The sequence below is a fragment of the Hevea brasiliensis genome, chromosome 16, assembly GCF_030052815.1.
Source record: "Hevea brasiliensis isolate MT/VB/25A 57/8 chromosome 16, ASM3005281v1, whole genome shotgun sequence".
Classification (NCBI taxonomy): domain Eukaryota; kingdom Viridiplantae; phylum Streptophyta; class Magnoliopsida; order Malpighiales; family Euphorbiaceae; genus Hevea; species Hevea brasiliensis.
In genome coordinates, this window is record NC_079508.1 from 67,920,351 (window position 1) to 67,937,255 (window position 16,905).

At 32.3% G+C, this 16,905-nt stretch overlaps 3 protein-coding genes across 4 annotated transcripts; all 3 read right to left on the minus strand.

Annotated features, from left to right (window-relative positions):
* Positions 1-737: 737 nt before the first annotated feature.
* Positions 738-3,029, minus strand: LOC131174533 (uncharacterized). The gene is made up of 3 exons (XM_058138154.1): positions 2,786-3,029; positions 1,938-2,053; positions 738-1,644 (listed from the first exon to the last, which is right to left on the minus strand). Exons 1-3 carry the CDS (start codon positions 2,909-2,911, stop codon positions 1,149-1,151), a joined length of 738 nt encoding a protein of 245 aa, XP_057994137.1. The 5' UTR covers positions 2,912-3,029; the 3' UTR covers positions 738-1,148.
* Positions 3,030-4,054: 1,025 nt separating this feature from the next.
* LOC131174732 (uncharacterized) lies at positions 4,055-8,996 on the minus strand. 2 transcript variants are annotated; one of them, XM_058138583.1, is made up of 8 exons: positions 8,903-8,996; positions 7,349-7,572; positions 7,015-7,266; positions 6,853-6,929; positions 6,416-6,755; positions 5,498-5,554; positions 4,469-4,524; positions 4,055-4,388 (listed from the first exon to the last, which is right to left on the minus strand). In XM_058138583.1, the coding sequence occupies exons 1-8, from the start codon at positions 8,991-8,993 to the stop codon at positions 4,322-4,324; spliced, it is 1,164 nt and encodes a 387-aa protein (XP_057994566.1). In that variant the 5' UTR covers positions 8,994-8,996; the 3' UTR covers positions 4,055-4,321. The 2 variants fall into 2 exon arrangements, with proteins under 2 accessions (XP_057994566.1, XP_057994565.1); XM_058138582.1 differs by having other exon boundaries at positions 6,416-6,776.
* A 2,381-nt stretch (positions 8,997-11,377) lies between these two features.
* LOC110640000 (leucoanthocyanidin dioxygenase) lies at positions 11,378-13,719 on the minus strand. The gene is made up of 2 exons (XM_021791135.2): positions 12,951-13,719; positions 11,378-12,111 (listed from the first exon to the last, which is right to left on the minus strand). The coding sequence occupies exons 1-2, from the start codon at positions 13,451-13,453 to the stop codon at positions 11,547-11,549; spliced, it is 1,068 nt and encodes a 355-aa protein (XP_021646827.2). The 5' UTR covers positions 13,454-13,719; the 3' UTR covers positions 11,378-11,546.
* Between the last annotated feature and the right edge of the window lie 3,186 nt (positions 13,720-16,905).

Genomic DNA, 16,905 nt, shown 5'->3' on the forward strand with positions numbered 1-16,905 from the left:
GCAAACCAATGAAATCTCAGTTTCATAACTTCCTTTGCATCCAAACTAACAAAAAGTGGGAGAAGCTTTCTATATTTTCCTGCAACAGTTTAGACCCATCCATGTCTCTTTTATTTCCCTTCCAACTTAAATAATTGTAGTGCCCAATCCTGCCGTGTGGTTTTGAACCCACCAACTAACTGTTTTAGACAGAAATGCCCTCGGAAGCACAGGTCATTCATATCATAAATGACGTGAACCTGATACTAGAAGAATGTTTTCTTTCAAATTTCTGTTTTACATGAACAGTTAAGGAGCATGGAGGTGGTCATGTAGATCATTTTTAAGTGTGAACAATATTTATAGTAGCAATGTATGTCAAATCAATCTGTAAAAATCTCAGGAGCACACATGAAGTCCCGGGTCATCCATCACCAAGAATATTTTATCACATCACAATTCAGAACGGCAGCTTGCCATCTTTCCATATTCAATGCGACATACAACAGTAACAACACATCTATCATATTATGGGACACCAAACTTACCTTAAGTGAGGAACCAACGAACACATCCGTGCAGCTTCTTTGCACTCAATAGCCAGGCTACTATCCGTTTGTACACACATCAGGGCCATCGGGTCCAAAGAAGCTGAACCTTAATGGTGAGTTGAAAGTCCCAAAAAAGGTCAAAAGATTGAAAATCAAGAATTTTAGCTTACACAAATATGGGCAATGTTGTAGAAAATACTTGATATCTGGCACAAAAGAATAGTTTGCTGCCATTGATTGTTGATTGAAATAACAGCACATGGTATGAACTTAAACGATAATGCGAATACACACTAATGAACCCAAAATTCAGGAAAAGGACTTCGCATTATCAATGGCCTCCAATAGATTTTTCATAATGCAGGAATCCAATGAGAATAACCCTGTCAAACTCAGAATCTTATAATTTGCTTTCCCAACAAAGCTCTGAGTAAATATTCTAAATCAAAAAACCCAATAGCATGAGAAAAATACCAAAATCACCTGATCTTCAAGTTTGATCCATTTCAAGCTTCTAAGGAGGCAAAAGGAATCCTCCAGTCATATTCATAGCTACATCGTTCATGGTCACCATCAAACACTAAAACAGTGTCAACATACTGCATTGAATCTGACTCATCAACCAAAACCAGGAGGCACATCAGGGTCCTCATCACAATCGTCACATGGCTGCTTTTGCTCAATATCTGTAGAAAAGCCAGGTGGCAAACCAGGATCAACATCATCAGCCTCCAGCTTATCTTTTGAGTGGTTAACCCCTTCCTTCCGTTCTTCCACAGTCCCTTGGCAATGCATAGGCTGCTCCAACTCCTCTTTGAGTTCATGGTTGTTCTGATGATTAATGGACAAAGAGAATCCTGGTGGTTCTTGGAGTTCACCATCAGACAAGTTATCATCCACTGCAACAGTTGAGTCCTTGACAAGGCCCTTATTGTCAGCTTCATTCTGAACCAGCGCCACTCCATGAGTAGAAGATTCACCCACCTCCTTCCTTTTAGGCTCCACCAACTTATTATAGACAGACTGTACAGTCTCTGTTATTTCATTTTTCATGCCATCACCTGATCTAATTATTTCCCACACACCATCAGAAAGCTTACTCATCATTTCATTCCTGGTGGTTAAAAGAATATATATAAAAGCCATTGTCAAAACCCACATTGTTGCAGCACTATGTTCCATTTCTAAAACAAATATTTCAAAGATCTGCTAAATCCTGACATTAAGATCATAAAAAATAATTGAATCATAACATGAGCTTGAATCCAATTTGTTCACCAACTCAAAACATGAAAAAATTTCATCACAGCTGTATATAGTCCCTTTTCTCAAACTTTGTAAGGTCTCTCAGTATTTATGTAAACCATTTGAAACAATTTTGCAAACTGCAAAGAAATGAAAACTTACCCAACCTCATTATATATGGCATCCGAAAGTTGCCTGGGTTTCATGTTTTCAGCCCCTGCACGGTTAAGAGCTGCTGACTGCCTCACAATGGAAATAATGCTATTGCGCAATTCTTCCTGCCAATTAATGCCTTGTTTAGAATCAATGAGTTATAATTGGTAAAACAAGATGTTTAAAGTACAAAGCCTAGCAATTCACGCATACCTTTTAACCGAATTCCTATTTGGATTACAGTGTGATTCACAGTTATTCAGGCAATGAGGACATAAAAGGCTGTAATTACTTCTTTTTTCTTTTTCTTATAGAAATCTTCTCAGGATGTAACGGTATGAACATACATGAACAACAGCATAACTGTTCATCCACTTTTGCTTCTAAATTTTCTCAGAATTACACATAATCTTCAGCATAGAATTTACTTTGCCTTCCACTGTTCTGTTATTGAATATGTCAACCATGTCATGAAGTCACGCCCTTTCTTTTATTGCTGATAATACATCCTTCTCAATGTAATGAAAAACAAGAGCTTTATTGATCAATTACACCAGTTACATGCTTGTGCGTTATGATTATAAGCAACCACACGTTTCTGGGTTAGATTAAGGTGAAATTAGTAACGCAACATATCCCTTCATTTTAGATAACGTAATACATTAAATTCGGAGGAAAGTCCTTATGATGAAGTATGCTACTCTTCTTGCAATAAGAAAAACAAGGAGATCAAGTTGAAAGTACTTTTGATAGTTTCAGCTAAAGCTTTTGAAATCAATGGAAGTACTTCAGAACGTAACCCTAGAAGAAGGGTGGGGGAAGAGAGAGAAAGAGATTAGAAAGGAAAGCAGGCATACATTGTCTTTAAGCTTGCGGATTATCTTGAGACGAAGATTATCGAAGTCGCCGTCGTCCTTGAGTTTCGCAATTACTTGTTCCTTGCTTACTGTTTTCGTCTTCTCCTCTTGACCGTTGCTCTCCATTGGTTTCCTGTTTTCTGTGTGTTCACGCCTGCTTGTACGACACTCACAACACAGATAAGGGAAACGGGACGGGTTTTTAATCCAAGTTTTTTTGCCCGTCTCATTCCGAATTGTTTTAAGCCAAAATATAATTTCCCTCTTATCAAATTTATCCATAAGTTTGGAATTAAATTTAATTTAACTTAAAACTTGAAATTTATAAATATTAAATTTTTTAATTTAAATAAAAAATTAATTTTTAATTAAAATTCTTAATTTCTGCATTTAAATTTAATAGTCAAAACTCTATTTTTTTATTAAATTAAATTTAAATTAAAATTTATTAGTTAATTTAAATAAAAAATTGAAATAAATTAAATTTAACTTTCTCAATAAATATAAAAATAAAATAAAATTTTAAACATTATTTAAAATAAAAGGTCAAAATTATTATTTAATTTTTTATTTTAATAAAATTAATTATTTAATTTTTATTTTAAAAAATATATTAATAAATTCTTGTATTTTTATTTTTTTATTTTATTTCATTGGATATTAGAATAAGTAAAAATATAAATAAATAAATGATGAGGTCTAAATTAATCTTAAAAATAATTTTCGTATTATTGAGCAATTTTAATAAAGATACTAAATTTTTAATAAAATTAAATTACATAAATTAACCAATGTAATATGACAATATTGATTTGTAAACAATAATAAACATTAAATATAAATTGTAATAATATAGTAATAAAAAAATTACAATTGAAAAAGAAATTTATTATTACCTTATTAAGAAGGGTTTTTTTTTTCTTTTTTAAACAATCGTAAGTTTTTTTCTTTTTTTTATTGAATAGAAAAAAGACTTCTCCACTAGAATCAACGAACAATCAAATATGAACCATCCTTTGTTTATACTTCCATAAACGCATCTATTATTTACCGCTGTTAGCTCCAACACAAAGCATCTGAGAAGATCAAGTTACAAATTTTACATCATGCTCTGCCATCCTTAAATCAGTAGATGATGTGGAGCCCGTTCCAAAATCTTCGCATTTTAGTCATCTAAATCTAGCTCAGTGCTACCTAATTTCACCCTCTAGAAAATGCCGGGAGGGGGGGGGGGGGGGTGGGCTTGTAGTGTGTGGAGGAGGGAGATTGTGGATAAAGAAAAATGACAAAAGGGGGCATGTTGCAAATTTAATTTCTGTACAGATTGGTAACATACCCTAGTAAAACCTACTATGCAATCGAATCATCAATTGCCGGTACATGAAAGTGTACAACACAACAATATAATGGATCCCAGTTTCTGGGATTAGAACAGTCGAGCGGTTGCCTTGAATGGCAAATTTGAAAAACTCCACCAGAAAATCGTATTATCATCAGCAAAAGGGCCAACACTAGCTGCTTGTGTGAGGTATTTGATCATTTATCGGATGAATGATGTGTCCTCTTCCGTGAGGGACACTTTTCAGTTACAAAGCTTGAGTTTCTGCAGAGAACATCACTAAATCAGTGAAGCCTTGCAGAAACGCAATTTGAATACAGAGACATAGACTGAAATAAACTTACGAATCATCATCATGTCTTCTTGATGGCTCCAGTGTTGCCCGAGATGATCCAACTACCTGTCAAGAGTTAAATGGCTCAGAAGTAGAATTATTATTTTAAAAAGATAGTTCAAGGTTTAGCTCACACAGCAATGTCTCAGAAAACTGAAAAAATACATGAACAAAAACTTCTATTATCTTCATCAGTAATAGCAAGTATCAAAATGACCGAATAATCATATAGATCATACAAAAAAAAAAAAAAAGAATATCATAGACAGGTTTATATTTCTGTAAGTAGTAAACCCATGACACAACAATTTTTCAGCAGTTGTTCCCATAAAAAACATGGCCCAGTGCCACCAGCATAAGCAAACTCTGCAATACATGCCACTCAATTCATCCACACCTTAGATAATTAAAAGTTGACTGAAAAGATAAGATACGAAAGGGTTTAGGGAAGAAAGAAAATACTTCAAAATCATTACCAGTCACATTCCAGTGACAGAAGTAGATCAATTCTGGTGTTATAGCATACAAATGTCTGGCAAATTAGCAATTTGGCATGATAATCTCATATTGACTATAATCCTGAACCTATTGTTTTAATTCTGTAATCTCCAGTTAGAGCAGAAAGATAAAAAGAAGAAAAAAGTAATTTCACCTTGCAGGAAATAGAAACAACAAAACCCTGCCAAGTATCTGGTTACACTTTTGAACTAAGAAATAAGTTTTTACATTTTCTTGCAAAGACACATGAAATCGACACCAGTATTGTGTCTAGGGTTAATTAGACAGGTCCAAGCAACTGTATTTCTAACAAGCCATATACGTAACAATGAATTTTCATATCATCATCAATCTGAAAAGAGAAAACCCAAAGAAGATAACATGAGGACGGATTTGAAATAGCACTGCATCTACTGAACCATAATGATCATATGCAACAAACATAAAATTTTTAACATAATTGAACCATCATGTATCATACCAATAAAAAACATATACATTAAACTAACCCACTAGAATATCATCAGGTAAGTATACTAACAGGGAGATTCAATTGTTTGACACTTCTGCTATGCACTTCCAGGTACTCTTCATATGTCTGTAAAACACATCAGGAGTAAGTCATATAACAGAGCAGAAGATACAGGTATGATCACAGCAGGAATTCTTTGTAGGCATCAAGCAGCAGCAAAGATTTTGAACAAAGCATTCAAAAGTAAAAAATTTATTGTGGAAACAACGTTTTGTCAACTAGTTGATACAGTATTGGAAGATTCAAAATCCATTTAGGAATTAGTGTCATCCTAGAATTAGGAAGTTAGTTTTCTAAAATTCTATTATTATTAGATTTATTATTATTTTCCTAGTTTAAGTTTGTTTAGGATTTATAATTAGTATTTTATTGTTTTAGTGTTTCTGATCCTAATGTCATTAGGTTTACAAAACTCTATACATGCAGTCTGGTACATGCCTACATCCTCATTGACGGAAGATTCAGATTAATATGCATTTTTCCTTAGGAAAATTAGAAAGGAAATGCAAATTGTGATCAAGGCTATATGAAACATTGAATAAACTCTTATTGATGGGAATTGAAATTGTTCACAAACTACAAAAATAAGGAAGAGGACAGAGATATAGCACTAAAAATATAAGAATCAGATGCAGGATATTGTGAATAACTGACACACAAATAGGATGAAGACACCATGCTCTAGAAAGGCTTGTTCCAAAAATTAATCATAATATTCTCCTATGTTTATCAATATACTACATAATTCCTTTCAATGATTTCATGCGTAGGGAAAAAGTAATTGTCCAAGTATTACATTGTCTTCATTCCAAGTTAGGATTATTAGAGGAAAATCCACTTAAGAGACAACATTCTGCAATTAGGAAAACTGCATAGTGGACATTAATAACTCATCAAGAACAGAAAAACTAAGATACGACAATATACCATTTCAAGAAAATCATCCTCAGTCAGAGTACTAGCCAGAGGACTTTCTGCTGACAAAGCCCAAGCATCATTTCGAGAACGCACATCACACTGTACTTGCAAATTTGCAAGACTTCCATTCAGTTGAGATTGTTTCATCCTTGACATTTTTGACGCACTAGATGCAAGAGGCAAATTAACACCACTAGGTCCCTGATGAGCCAAATGAAATCTACTTGCTTCAGCACCATGTTGGTAGAGACATGAAGTATAAGGCATGGAAGTCCTAACCCATGGCATGTGTAGTGAATGGATATTATATCCTTCATCTCCTAGTGAACATGAAGGCACTATAAAAGGCCTTTTGAGAGAAAGGTCATCCCTGGGACAACACTTGCAACACTGAGTCATAAGAACTAATTCATCAACTTAATTTTGCTTACAAAGAAAAAAAAAACCTTTTCAGCATGCCATCACTATCACTCTCCCCATCAATTAGCTCACAAAGAGCTTCTCCTACATCTTCCGGTAATTCCTTCAATACATGCATCATAGTCATATAATATAACAATTTCAAAGTGCTTGAAAGATAAAAGAGCACCTTGCAAAGAAAAAGATACCTGGCAGTCTCTACTAATTTTAACAGGTTTGTAGTCATTCAGTGGATTCTTGAGATGAAGTGTCTTTTGGAAAGGCAAGTCATTTAACTGCAGCCATTTAACCTTAAAGCTGCGGCCCCAAGGATTACCTTTACCACATCCTTGGCTCCAGATGTTGTCACGCCTCCATCCAACAGAAGACATCATTTGGGCATAACCTTGGAAGAAACCACTCATGTTGACACTAAATATTAGAATGACTTTACCAGAATTCTGCAAGACAAGCATATGTGCTTCTATATAAGGCATCAAGATTTAGAAAGCAGAATATGAAATTAAATAACAGGGATCTTACATGAAAGGCCTCTTCCAAAATTGGTTCATTCATGACTTGAGTAGCCCATATTCCTTTCTCAACTGATAGTTGAATATTATGATGGTTCAAGCTCTTAATGATGAAATATCTTGTATTATACAATCTACCCCTTTTGTTTAACGATGAATTTCCCACTTGATCACAACCTGCTTTTTCAGCCCTATTAGGATAACTATCCTCATCACCTTCGTAGATTGGGCTCTCTAACAAGGAACAAAGATTCTAAGTTAACCTCATTAATCTGATATCATCAAGTTTACTTTCACATTCAAAATTAAGGAAAAGTAGAAAATGAAGAACAAGAAAAAGAAGAAAGATACTTTTTCTCACCACCTCTTATTTTATTATTATAATAGTAATACTGGCATAATTAGGTAAAATCACAAGCAAACCCTTAGAGGAGTTTATCAATAAAAAATAAAATTTAACATAATATAAAGGCCAAAAGGAGCTTAAATTTTTCATTCAAATTAAAAAAAAAAAAATGATTCGTTTTAACTATAGACAGACGAGAAAAGCTAGGCTCTAAAAGTGCAACTAAACTTCAACACACACCATTATACAAGAAACCAACTTATACTAAATTTAGTTGAATAAGACGTATGCCATAGGGAAATTTGTGCTGCACTGCAGCAGCGTTTACAATTTGCTCAAGAAAGGGTATAAAGGAACAAATAAACAAACATGGAGATTTCTGAATTCCACTACCAAATTGCTAGGCTCACAGCTCATGAGCTCAAAAAAGAGATAATAATAATAATAATAATAATAATAATAATAATAATAATAATAATAATAACTTGATGCTAAATCAGTATCAGCTCTCTGTCAAAAAAAAAATTAAGGAATTGCTCAGCTCAACTCGAAAAAACTGTTACCTTTTCAAAAACCAGCAGCTGATAAGACAGCAAAGAACTTCTGTTAAGAAGTACCTGATGTGAATGATTTCAGACATTTTTTTTTAACTAAATGAGGCTGGTTCTGAAGTGACATAGCAAATTCACTTGGTTAACATGCCTAAGTCTCACCCTTCATTCCAACATTTCATGACACAATTTAGGAAACTATTGGGCCAAATTAACTGCCAGTATTTTGTGTTTAAAATCTTGTGTTTATACAACTACTGACAAATCCGAAGACCAACAAAAAAGAAAATTGCAGCAGATGGACAACTAACAAAGTAGACATGTAACATCTACCTAGATGAATCCTAACAATACCATCCGTAGCAAAAATTTTTTAGAAAAAGAAAATATAAAAATCATTAAATATATAACCTATATATGGCTTTTACGCTTTCCATTAGAGAAGAATCCTAGCAGGCATGTTACTCATATCATGTTAATGGCAGTATTTCCAGATTACTTGCACTGCACCCAAAATTATCAAAAGATTTCCTTTTGGAGATATAGAGAAGAACAGAACAAGAAAGGAAATATTAAGAAATTTTAAAGTTAGCTATTATGCATCAGTTTTTTTTTTATACAATCAACAGGAAACATCTAGCCAAAATAAATTGCATCATTTTATTACCTGGATCATCAAAATTACCCATGTCATGTTTCCATTCAGTTACTGAGGAGTCAACTACGGATGCATTTTCTTTTGCAGTATCAGAAGACATATCCTTTTTCACCTCCTACATCAAAATTTAGTCTGTAAGGCAGTAATACAAAAGAGAAAGTAGAAAAAGAAGATATTGTTCATTTTTATAAAAAGGGGAGGGGGGGAGGGGGGGGGGGGGGGTGGTTGTGTGGGGGGGGTGAGGGACGAAGAAGAGAGAGAAGGAAAACTGTCCTAGGCCAACACAAGAGCAATTTTCTAGCAGTTGAGATTGCTCTAGGACAATATCAGATGAGTAAATTATGAACCACCAGTAGTACTAGCGTATTTCTATAAAATTTAAGACCAATTCATAAACTGACTCAACTACTCCATTAGCGAAACAGCTTTTGCACACATGAGAACCAATCTGGAAGCGACTCCTTCAGAATTCCCCTCTCTTAAAATTGAAATTCATAGTCCAACACCTATCAAAGGCACTTTTGCTACTTCTCTAACCTTTCAAACAATAATAGTGCAAGAATGCAAATCGGGGACACTAAATAAGTAGGTAAAGCTGACAAAAACTCTTAATGACAGCTCATTCCTCACACATATGTTGTCTTCTGCACCTCTGCTAAATTGCTTACACAAAAAGCACCAGCTAAATCCCAAACTTCATCCCTATATCTAACCAACACCAACCCCCACACACCCACCCCCCCCCCCCCCCCCCCCAACCCCCCCAAACAAAAAAAAAGCAGCCCAAAACCGTCTATGCAAAATATATATTTTATTTCTATTGACAGAAATGGTCACAACTAATTCCCCAGACATTAATGATTATCCAGATAAATATTTTAAAAATTAGACATTGAGAACACACTCAACCGAGAAAAACACTTGATATTTAACTTAATAGAAGAAAATTAGCATATAAACAACACACATACACTATAACATATAAATATTAAATTATTCAATCTTCCCCACATTTTCCCAGCATCCAAACAGAACATAAAGCAAAATTAAACTCTTTAGCCAACTCATACCATCGAAACAGCACATAATTACACAAAGAGAGCGAGAGCTTGGCGAACTCAAATAGAAGGAAAGTTGAAAAATCGAGAGAAAAGATACCTTCGAAAACAGCAAAAGAGAGAGAGGAAAGAAGTGAAGAGTGAGTGAATTGGAGAGAGTAAAATTGCGAGTTCCTGTTTCTGATAAAGAGTGTGTCTAAGTGTGTGTATCTGTAAACTTGAAACTTGAAAGCCCTAGTTGGTTTTCCCTCTCCGGGTCCCGACTCTCCCCCTTCCCTCCCTGTTTACAATCACGCTGGACATTTTATCTCCAAGACGGATTACCAACGGTCCGGATCAATTCAGGTGACCATCTAATGGTAGCGACGCAGTAGTTGGGCTTTCAAACTTCATGTCAAAGGAGAGTGAAGGGTATTGGATTTGGGGCTATACGTATACGTATACTTCTGAATTCATGGGCTGGACTTCATAATAGTCTTCGGCTTTGACGCTATCCTGCAATGCAACTGGGATCATGTAGGCTGGACCTAAAAATGACTGCAAGACCTTTCATAATAATTTTTTCTTTACTTTTCTTACGATTTATATATATATATATATATATATATATATATATATATATATATATATCAAAAATAAATTTTATTTTTATAATTTTAAAATTATTCTTTCCATATCGATTTAATATATTTAAATTTATAATCTTTTAAAATAACTTTAAAGAAATAAATTTGTAACAAATAAAAAAATTAATATTTAAAAAAAATTATTAATATTTAATTCACTGCTTGATTGTTCGATGTATCCACATAATTATTAATATTTACAAAAAAATAATTTTTCTTAAATTATAAAAAAAAAATAAATTCTACATAATTATTAAAAATAATGTAGGTACACGAGAACACAAAATAATTTTTCGATCAGTGCCCTCCATGGGGTATTACTATCACAACGCTGCGCCAGTATGGCATTCGTGGAGGATGTCACTGACCATGCGGTGGATCGATGTTTTACGCAGAATATCAGCAGCTGACCAGTTCGTTCGTGTGGTGGTTCGTGGCCTGTGATGGGAGATTGCCCTATTGGTTCCAAGGTCTACGTCTTGTTTATCCCTCTCTGCTCAGATTTAAAATCTAGGGTTTTTTTTTTTTTTTTCTTCTTTAATTAGAACTGCCTCCATCCCAGTATTAGGACTCAGTAAATTCAATGCATTCCATATTTTCGAAGTGCAGGTACAATCTCTCCTCTATATAGTCAATTAATTAGCTTTTTAAAGCAGGAAACGAATTAAGATTAATAATTGAACATTGATGAATTAGTAGAGTACAATAATTTGATACAGCACTCTATATATATACCCTGGAATGAGACGAACAACACATTAATTTTTATTATTCAATAAAGCAAGTAGACTGTAGAAAAATCAACAAAAAGCGAAGGACTTACACATTATTATTCCTTGAAATTGACCAGCCACAATAGAAGTTCAAAACACAAAAAACCAATACAAAACATACATCACGGCCTGACGCATACATTAATTAATTTAACATAATAGTTGGAGTAGTTTGGCGTGCACGAATGGAGCAGCCTCATTTGGAGAGAAGAGCCTCTTGGCTCTTCCTGAACAACTTGTGCTCAATATGCTGAGCAAATGTGCGAGGAGGGAATTGTGCTGGTTCTGCCTCAGTGACAACCTCAGGCAATGGCTTAAGGATGATTTTCTCCTTTGGTGGCTCGAAGAAAACTGCCCATGAAATCCTCACCTTCTCCTTGTTAACAAGTCCCCTGTGAAGAATACTCTTGTATTTGCCATTGCTTAAGATCTCAATAGTGTCACCAATGTGCATGATGATAGAATTTGGGACGCATTTGGCTGTCACCCACTTGCCTTGATAGAAGAGTTGAAGACCTGGAACCATGTTGTGGAGGATGAAAGTGAGGGCACTTATATCAGTGTGAGCTTCAACTCCTAGGGCAAGTTCTGGTTGAGGGCACCTGGGGTAGTAGTTAATCTTCATTTGGAGCAGCAGCTCTTCAAGTCCACCAACCTCCTTTTCTAGTCTCCCTTCTTCTAGTCCCAACCCAATTGATAGTACTGACATAATTTTGGTCGCTAGACCTCTCAGTTGCCTTGCATACTCACTGGTCACCTCTCTGCAATTTTTTTTTTTTTGATATTTTGCATTTGTTAATTTAGATATCATATTGATTTTTGGCTGAACAAAATTTATAAAATCAATCTCAAGGTAGAATCTCATATCCCTTCTTTTAGTTTTCTTCTATCATGAATTCATGTGGAGGAAATTAGTATATATGAATTTAATTTGGTTAAGAGTGTAACCGAGCCTGAATTCATGAGAAATAATAGAATAAATAAATTTTAACAGTTGATTATTCACTATAATAAATGAATATGATAAAACCGTTATCTATCCAATCATTTTATTTCAAAATTTCTCCTCCAGCAGACAAAAGCCTTCCTCTCATTGATTTTCATTGACCCCGTGTGTAGGTGGGTCCAAGTGAAGGGTAGGATTTTCCACTCTTTTAACTCTCTACAAAGACCAACACACCATGTTATCTCTGCTCAACAGCGACGTATCTTGTTCATTCTTTAATGAATCTTAGCTTTTATTAAAAAAAAAAAAAAAAAAAAACACTGTTGTTAAGATATTTTCTCCTAGAGTTCTATATCTCAGAGACTAGTCCTTTTCCAGTCACTGGAAAATGCATTTTATGGTATATATTATCAACAGCTTGTAGAAAAATCCAACAAATTTCCGCCATGGTTTCCTCCGAGAAAATGACCATTAACAAATACTACATTCCTTTTAAGAGTATGGATCATTAATATTGGTTTTATTTACTGATGTACTAAAACCTATTATAAAAAAATTTCATATATCTGTTGTATTTGCTTTTCTTTTAATAATTACTATACTTTCAAGATGTGGAGAATTAGAAATATGAGCACAGTATGTACTTCAACTTACGTGTAGTCAATGGGCGTCTTAGGCCAAACGGATAAATCGCGCTTCTCCTCAGGAAAAATAAGATGGAAGAAATAGTCCTCCCACTCGAGCTGCCCAGAAGCATTGTTGGCCAGCTTGCTTCCATAACCTTGAATCTTTCCTGAAGCCTGGTCATTGGCATATCTCTCCTTTTCCTCAACAGGAAGATCAAAGAAAGCTTGTCCAGCTTTCTTGACTCGCTGAATGAGATCATCAGCAATGCCATGGTTAACAAGGTGCATGACACCCCACTCCTTGGCCGCCTTTACAAGAGCTGCCCTGCATTTTTCGCCAACCACTTCGTCGTCAGAGTACATTTCCTGCAAATCAATGGTTGGAACTTGAGGCCCTTCCTCTTTCTTCTCCTCTTCGAAGACATTGCCGATGCTTGTCAGCTCTTCTTGTGGGCGAACGTACTCTTTCGGGATTGACTGAATCCCACTACTTGACAAGCTCTCGACTCTGGCTGCCATTGTTGTCACCATCTTAACAAGAAAAAAGAATGCTTTGGGACTTAGACTATGGAAGATTGCTGGGATTTTAGGTTTACCAATATAGTATATATGATGCCAATGTGAACGCCAGGAGAGATTGGAAAAAGAAGTTTACGTGAGCAGCGACGGTGGTAGCTTTACCAGAAAGACCGATTGATGAGGGACATATAGAATTGAGAAAAGGTAAGTTGTCCACGTGATAGCCAATATTAGCTGCCTGAGAATCTCTATATAGCATGGACGAGGAGCTGACTGGAGGATTCGAGCACACGAGGCCTTCCACCCTGGAGGCATTCAGAGCACTAAATTTAATATATTTTTTTTTTACACTCAAATAAATATAACTTTTTTTTTATAAATTATAAGAAATGAATCCAAGAAATACGGAATACTTTTTTATTAATGATAAAAAATATTTAATTTCATTACAATTTAAATTATTAATAAATTTTTAAATATTTACTTCACAAAAATATGTATTAAATTATCAAATTTAAATTGTAATTAAATGTCCAAACACTAAAAACTTACTCAACAAAATATATATTCATTAGTATTAAATGATAATATTAATAGAATGATTATTTGTCATAATTTTTTTTTTCATTTTATTTGTTAAAGATTATTATTTTATACAAAATCTAAAAATTTGTTTTTACATTTTAAATTATGGATTAAATATTCAAAAAAATAACTTTAATATAATCTTCAAAAAGGATTTGAGAATGAGACCTGAGCTTTAGAGTTGACGGTTGACAAATTATTATTATTTTAGTTTAAAAAAATAACTTAAGTTTGAATTTTTAATATCCACCATTGCATTCACACTGGAAATTCTAAGACAAATTTTACATTGATGGAGTTTCATTTTCCTATTTCCAAGTCGGTAGACAATGTGCTTTGCCGGAACTTTTGACTTGAATATAACATTTTATGTTTTTAATTTTTCTAGAGTTGGTAGCGTAGCAAGTAAAAAGAGGCTAACTGCCATTTAACCATATTAGAGAGATAACTTGATTAGCTTTTTCCATAGCTAATTGTCATGGATTTGTTTGAAGAATGGCTGGTGACTCATGTTCGCAGCTTTCAGTCAGCACGTTTTGTGATAATCTTTCTCTGCTAATATCTTTACCACTAAAGTCTTTTCATGTCTCATCACTATCAATTCATGGTGTCTATATGACCACGTTAACTCATTAATTAAGGAGCCCAAGCGATGTCAATTCCTTTCAATTATTAATTTCATTATATAATATTTGATATTATCAAATTATTATTTATTCAAGAGGTAGGCGCATGCAGGCCAGGTAGGGTTTTTATAGAGCTTAACTTAAAATAAAATTATTTATTTACTTCTTATAGTTAGCCCCTAGTCTTCCTTCCACGAGATTAAAAGCTTGATGAATGATGATAATCTTTAATTAGAAAAAGTTAATTTTGTCTCTTTGGATTCATTGATCGATGAAACTTGAGAGAAGGAATTTAATTTAAGGGTATATTATTATTTAGTATTTATATTTTAATAAAATTAATTATTTAATTATATATTTTAAAAATATATTATTTAATTTTTATATTTTATTTTTATTAAATTATTTAATTTCTCTATTAATTATTTTATTAATTAATATTAATTAAATTATTATTAATTTTTTTTAATTAAACTAATTAGTTAACTTCTATCTTTTAAAAAAATTTATTAATTAGTAATTATAATTTAACTCCGTTAACTTTTTAATCATATAATTATTTTTTATACCTAAATTATTCTAATTATATTCCCTTTATTCTCTCTTTTTTCATATTTCTTCTCATTTATATCCACATATTTTTCTCCCTTATTCTCTATTTTTTATTTTTATCTATTGATAAAAACAGTGCAAGCTATCTTCATAAAAAAATAAACACATTCCTTAAATTTATAAATAATCAAGGAAAATTATTTCCGAATACAAAAGCCACAAAAATAATATCAAATGAATTGAAAATTAAAAAAAAATCAGATTTAATTTCTATGTAATAAAATTTTTATTTTTATATAAGAATATATCTTTTAAAATATTGTATTTTTTAAATTATATAAATTAAATAATTAATTTTATTAAAATAAAAAATTAAATAATAATAATTTTTAAAATATAAAAATTAACTAATAAATTTTTTAAAATAAGACACTACTATTAAATATATATGATTTATATGCATATGTTTTAAGTGCACTGAGGCCTAATGAAAAAATTTGCCCTGTTATTATGATCCTGTAAACTAGTAGTAATGAAGGCAGCTAGTAAAATTTGTAAAAATTATTAATAAAAAGAAATGATGACTTGGCAGATTTTGCGAAGCCACGACAGGGGAAAATTTGATCATTTTAAAGTACCGTTGCGTTTCCCTCCACACGGTTGTCCATTGCCTTATACTTGAGGTTCTCTCTCTCTGCTTGTTTCCCTCCAAACACAAGAAAATATCGTCACAAGTATTGCAATCCATTAACCAAAATAATCTCCATATCAAAAAGTCCAACCAACGCCTAACACCACAGTTTGACGATTCCAATGGCTAGCAAATTGGCCTTCTCTTTGACTTCCCCTCGTGTCTCCTCTGCTCCTGTCAGGAAGATGTTTATCGTCTTCTTCTTCTTTTTGCTGTTCTTCTTCTACAAGGGTGTTTGCTGATTTTACTGTCATCGCAAATGCACAGATAGCTAATATATATATATATATATATATATATATATATATATATATATATATATATATATGAAATAACCAATAAATTTAATTTAATATTACTATTTGATATAAATATATTAATTTTAAAATTTTATGTAACAATTTAAAAAAATTAACTATTTTAAATATTGTCACATGAAATAAATATAAAAATTTTAAAATTTTATATAATGAAACTAAAATATATATATAATAATACAATAAATTTAATTTAATATTTGATAAAAATATATTAATTTTAAAATTTTATATAACAATTTAAAAAATTAATTATTTTAAATATTGTCACAGTGACATAAATATAAAAATTTTAAAATTTTATATAATGAAACTAAAATATATATATAAATATAAAAATTTTAAAATTTTATATAATGAAACTAAATATATATATATATATATATATATATATATATATATATATATTTTAGTTTCATTATATAAGTCCCCAATTTTAAAATTTTATATTTATGTCACGTGACAATATTTAAAATAATTAATTTTTAAATTATTACATAAACCACAAAATTAATATATTTATATCAAATAGTAATATTAAATTAAATTTATTCTATTACCATATATATATATATATATAAAGTAGGAGGATTTTCTCTTTCTATTATCATGTAGCATTCTAAATTTTGAAGTGCTGTCAATGTGATATTTTATTATAATAAAAATTAATATATTTTTATGATTATAATAATT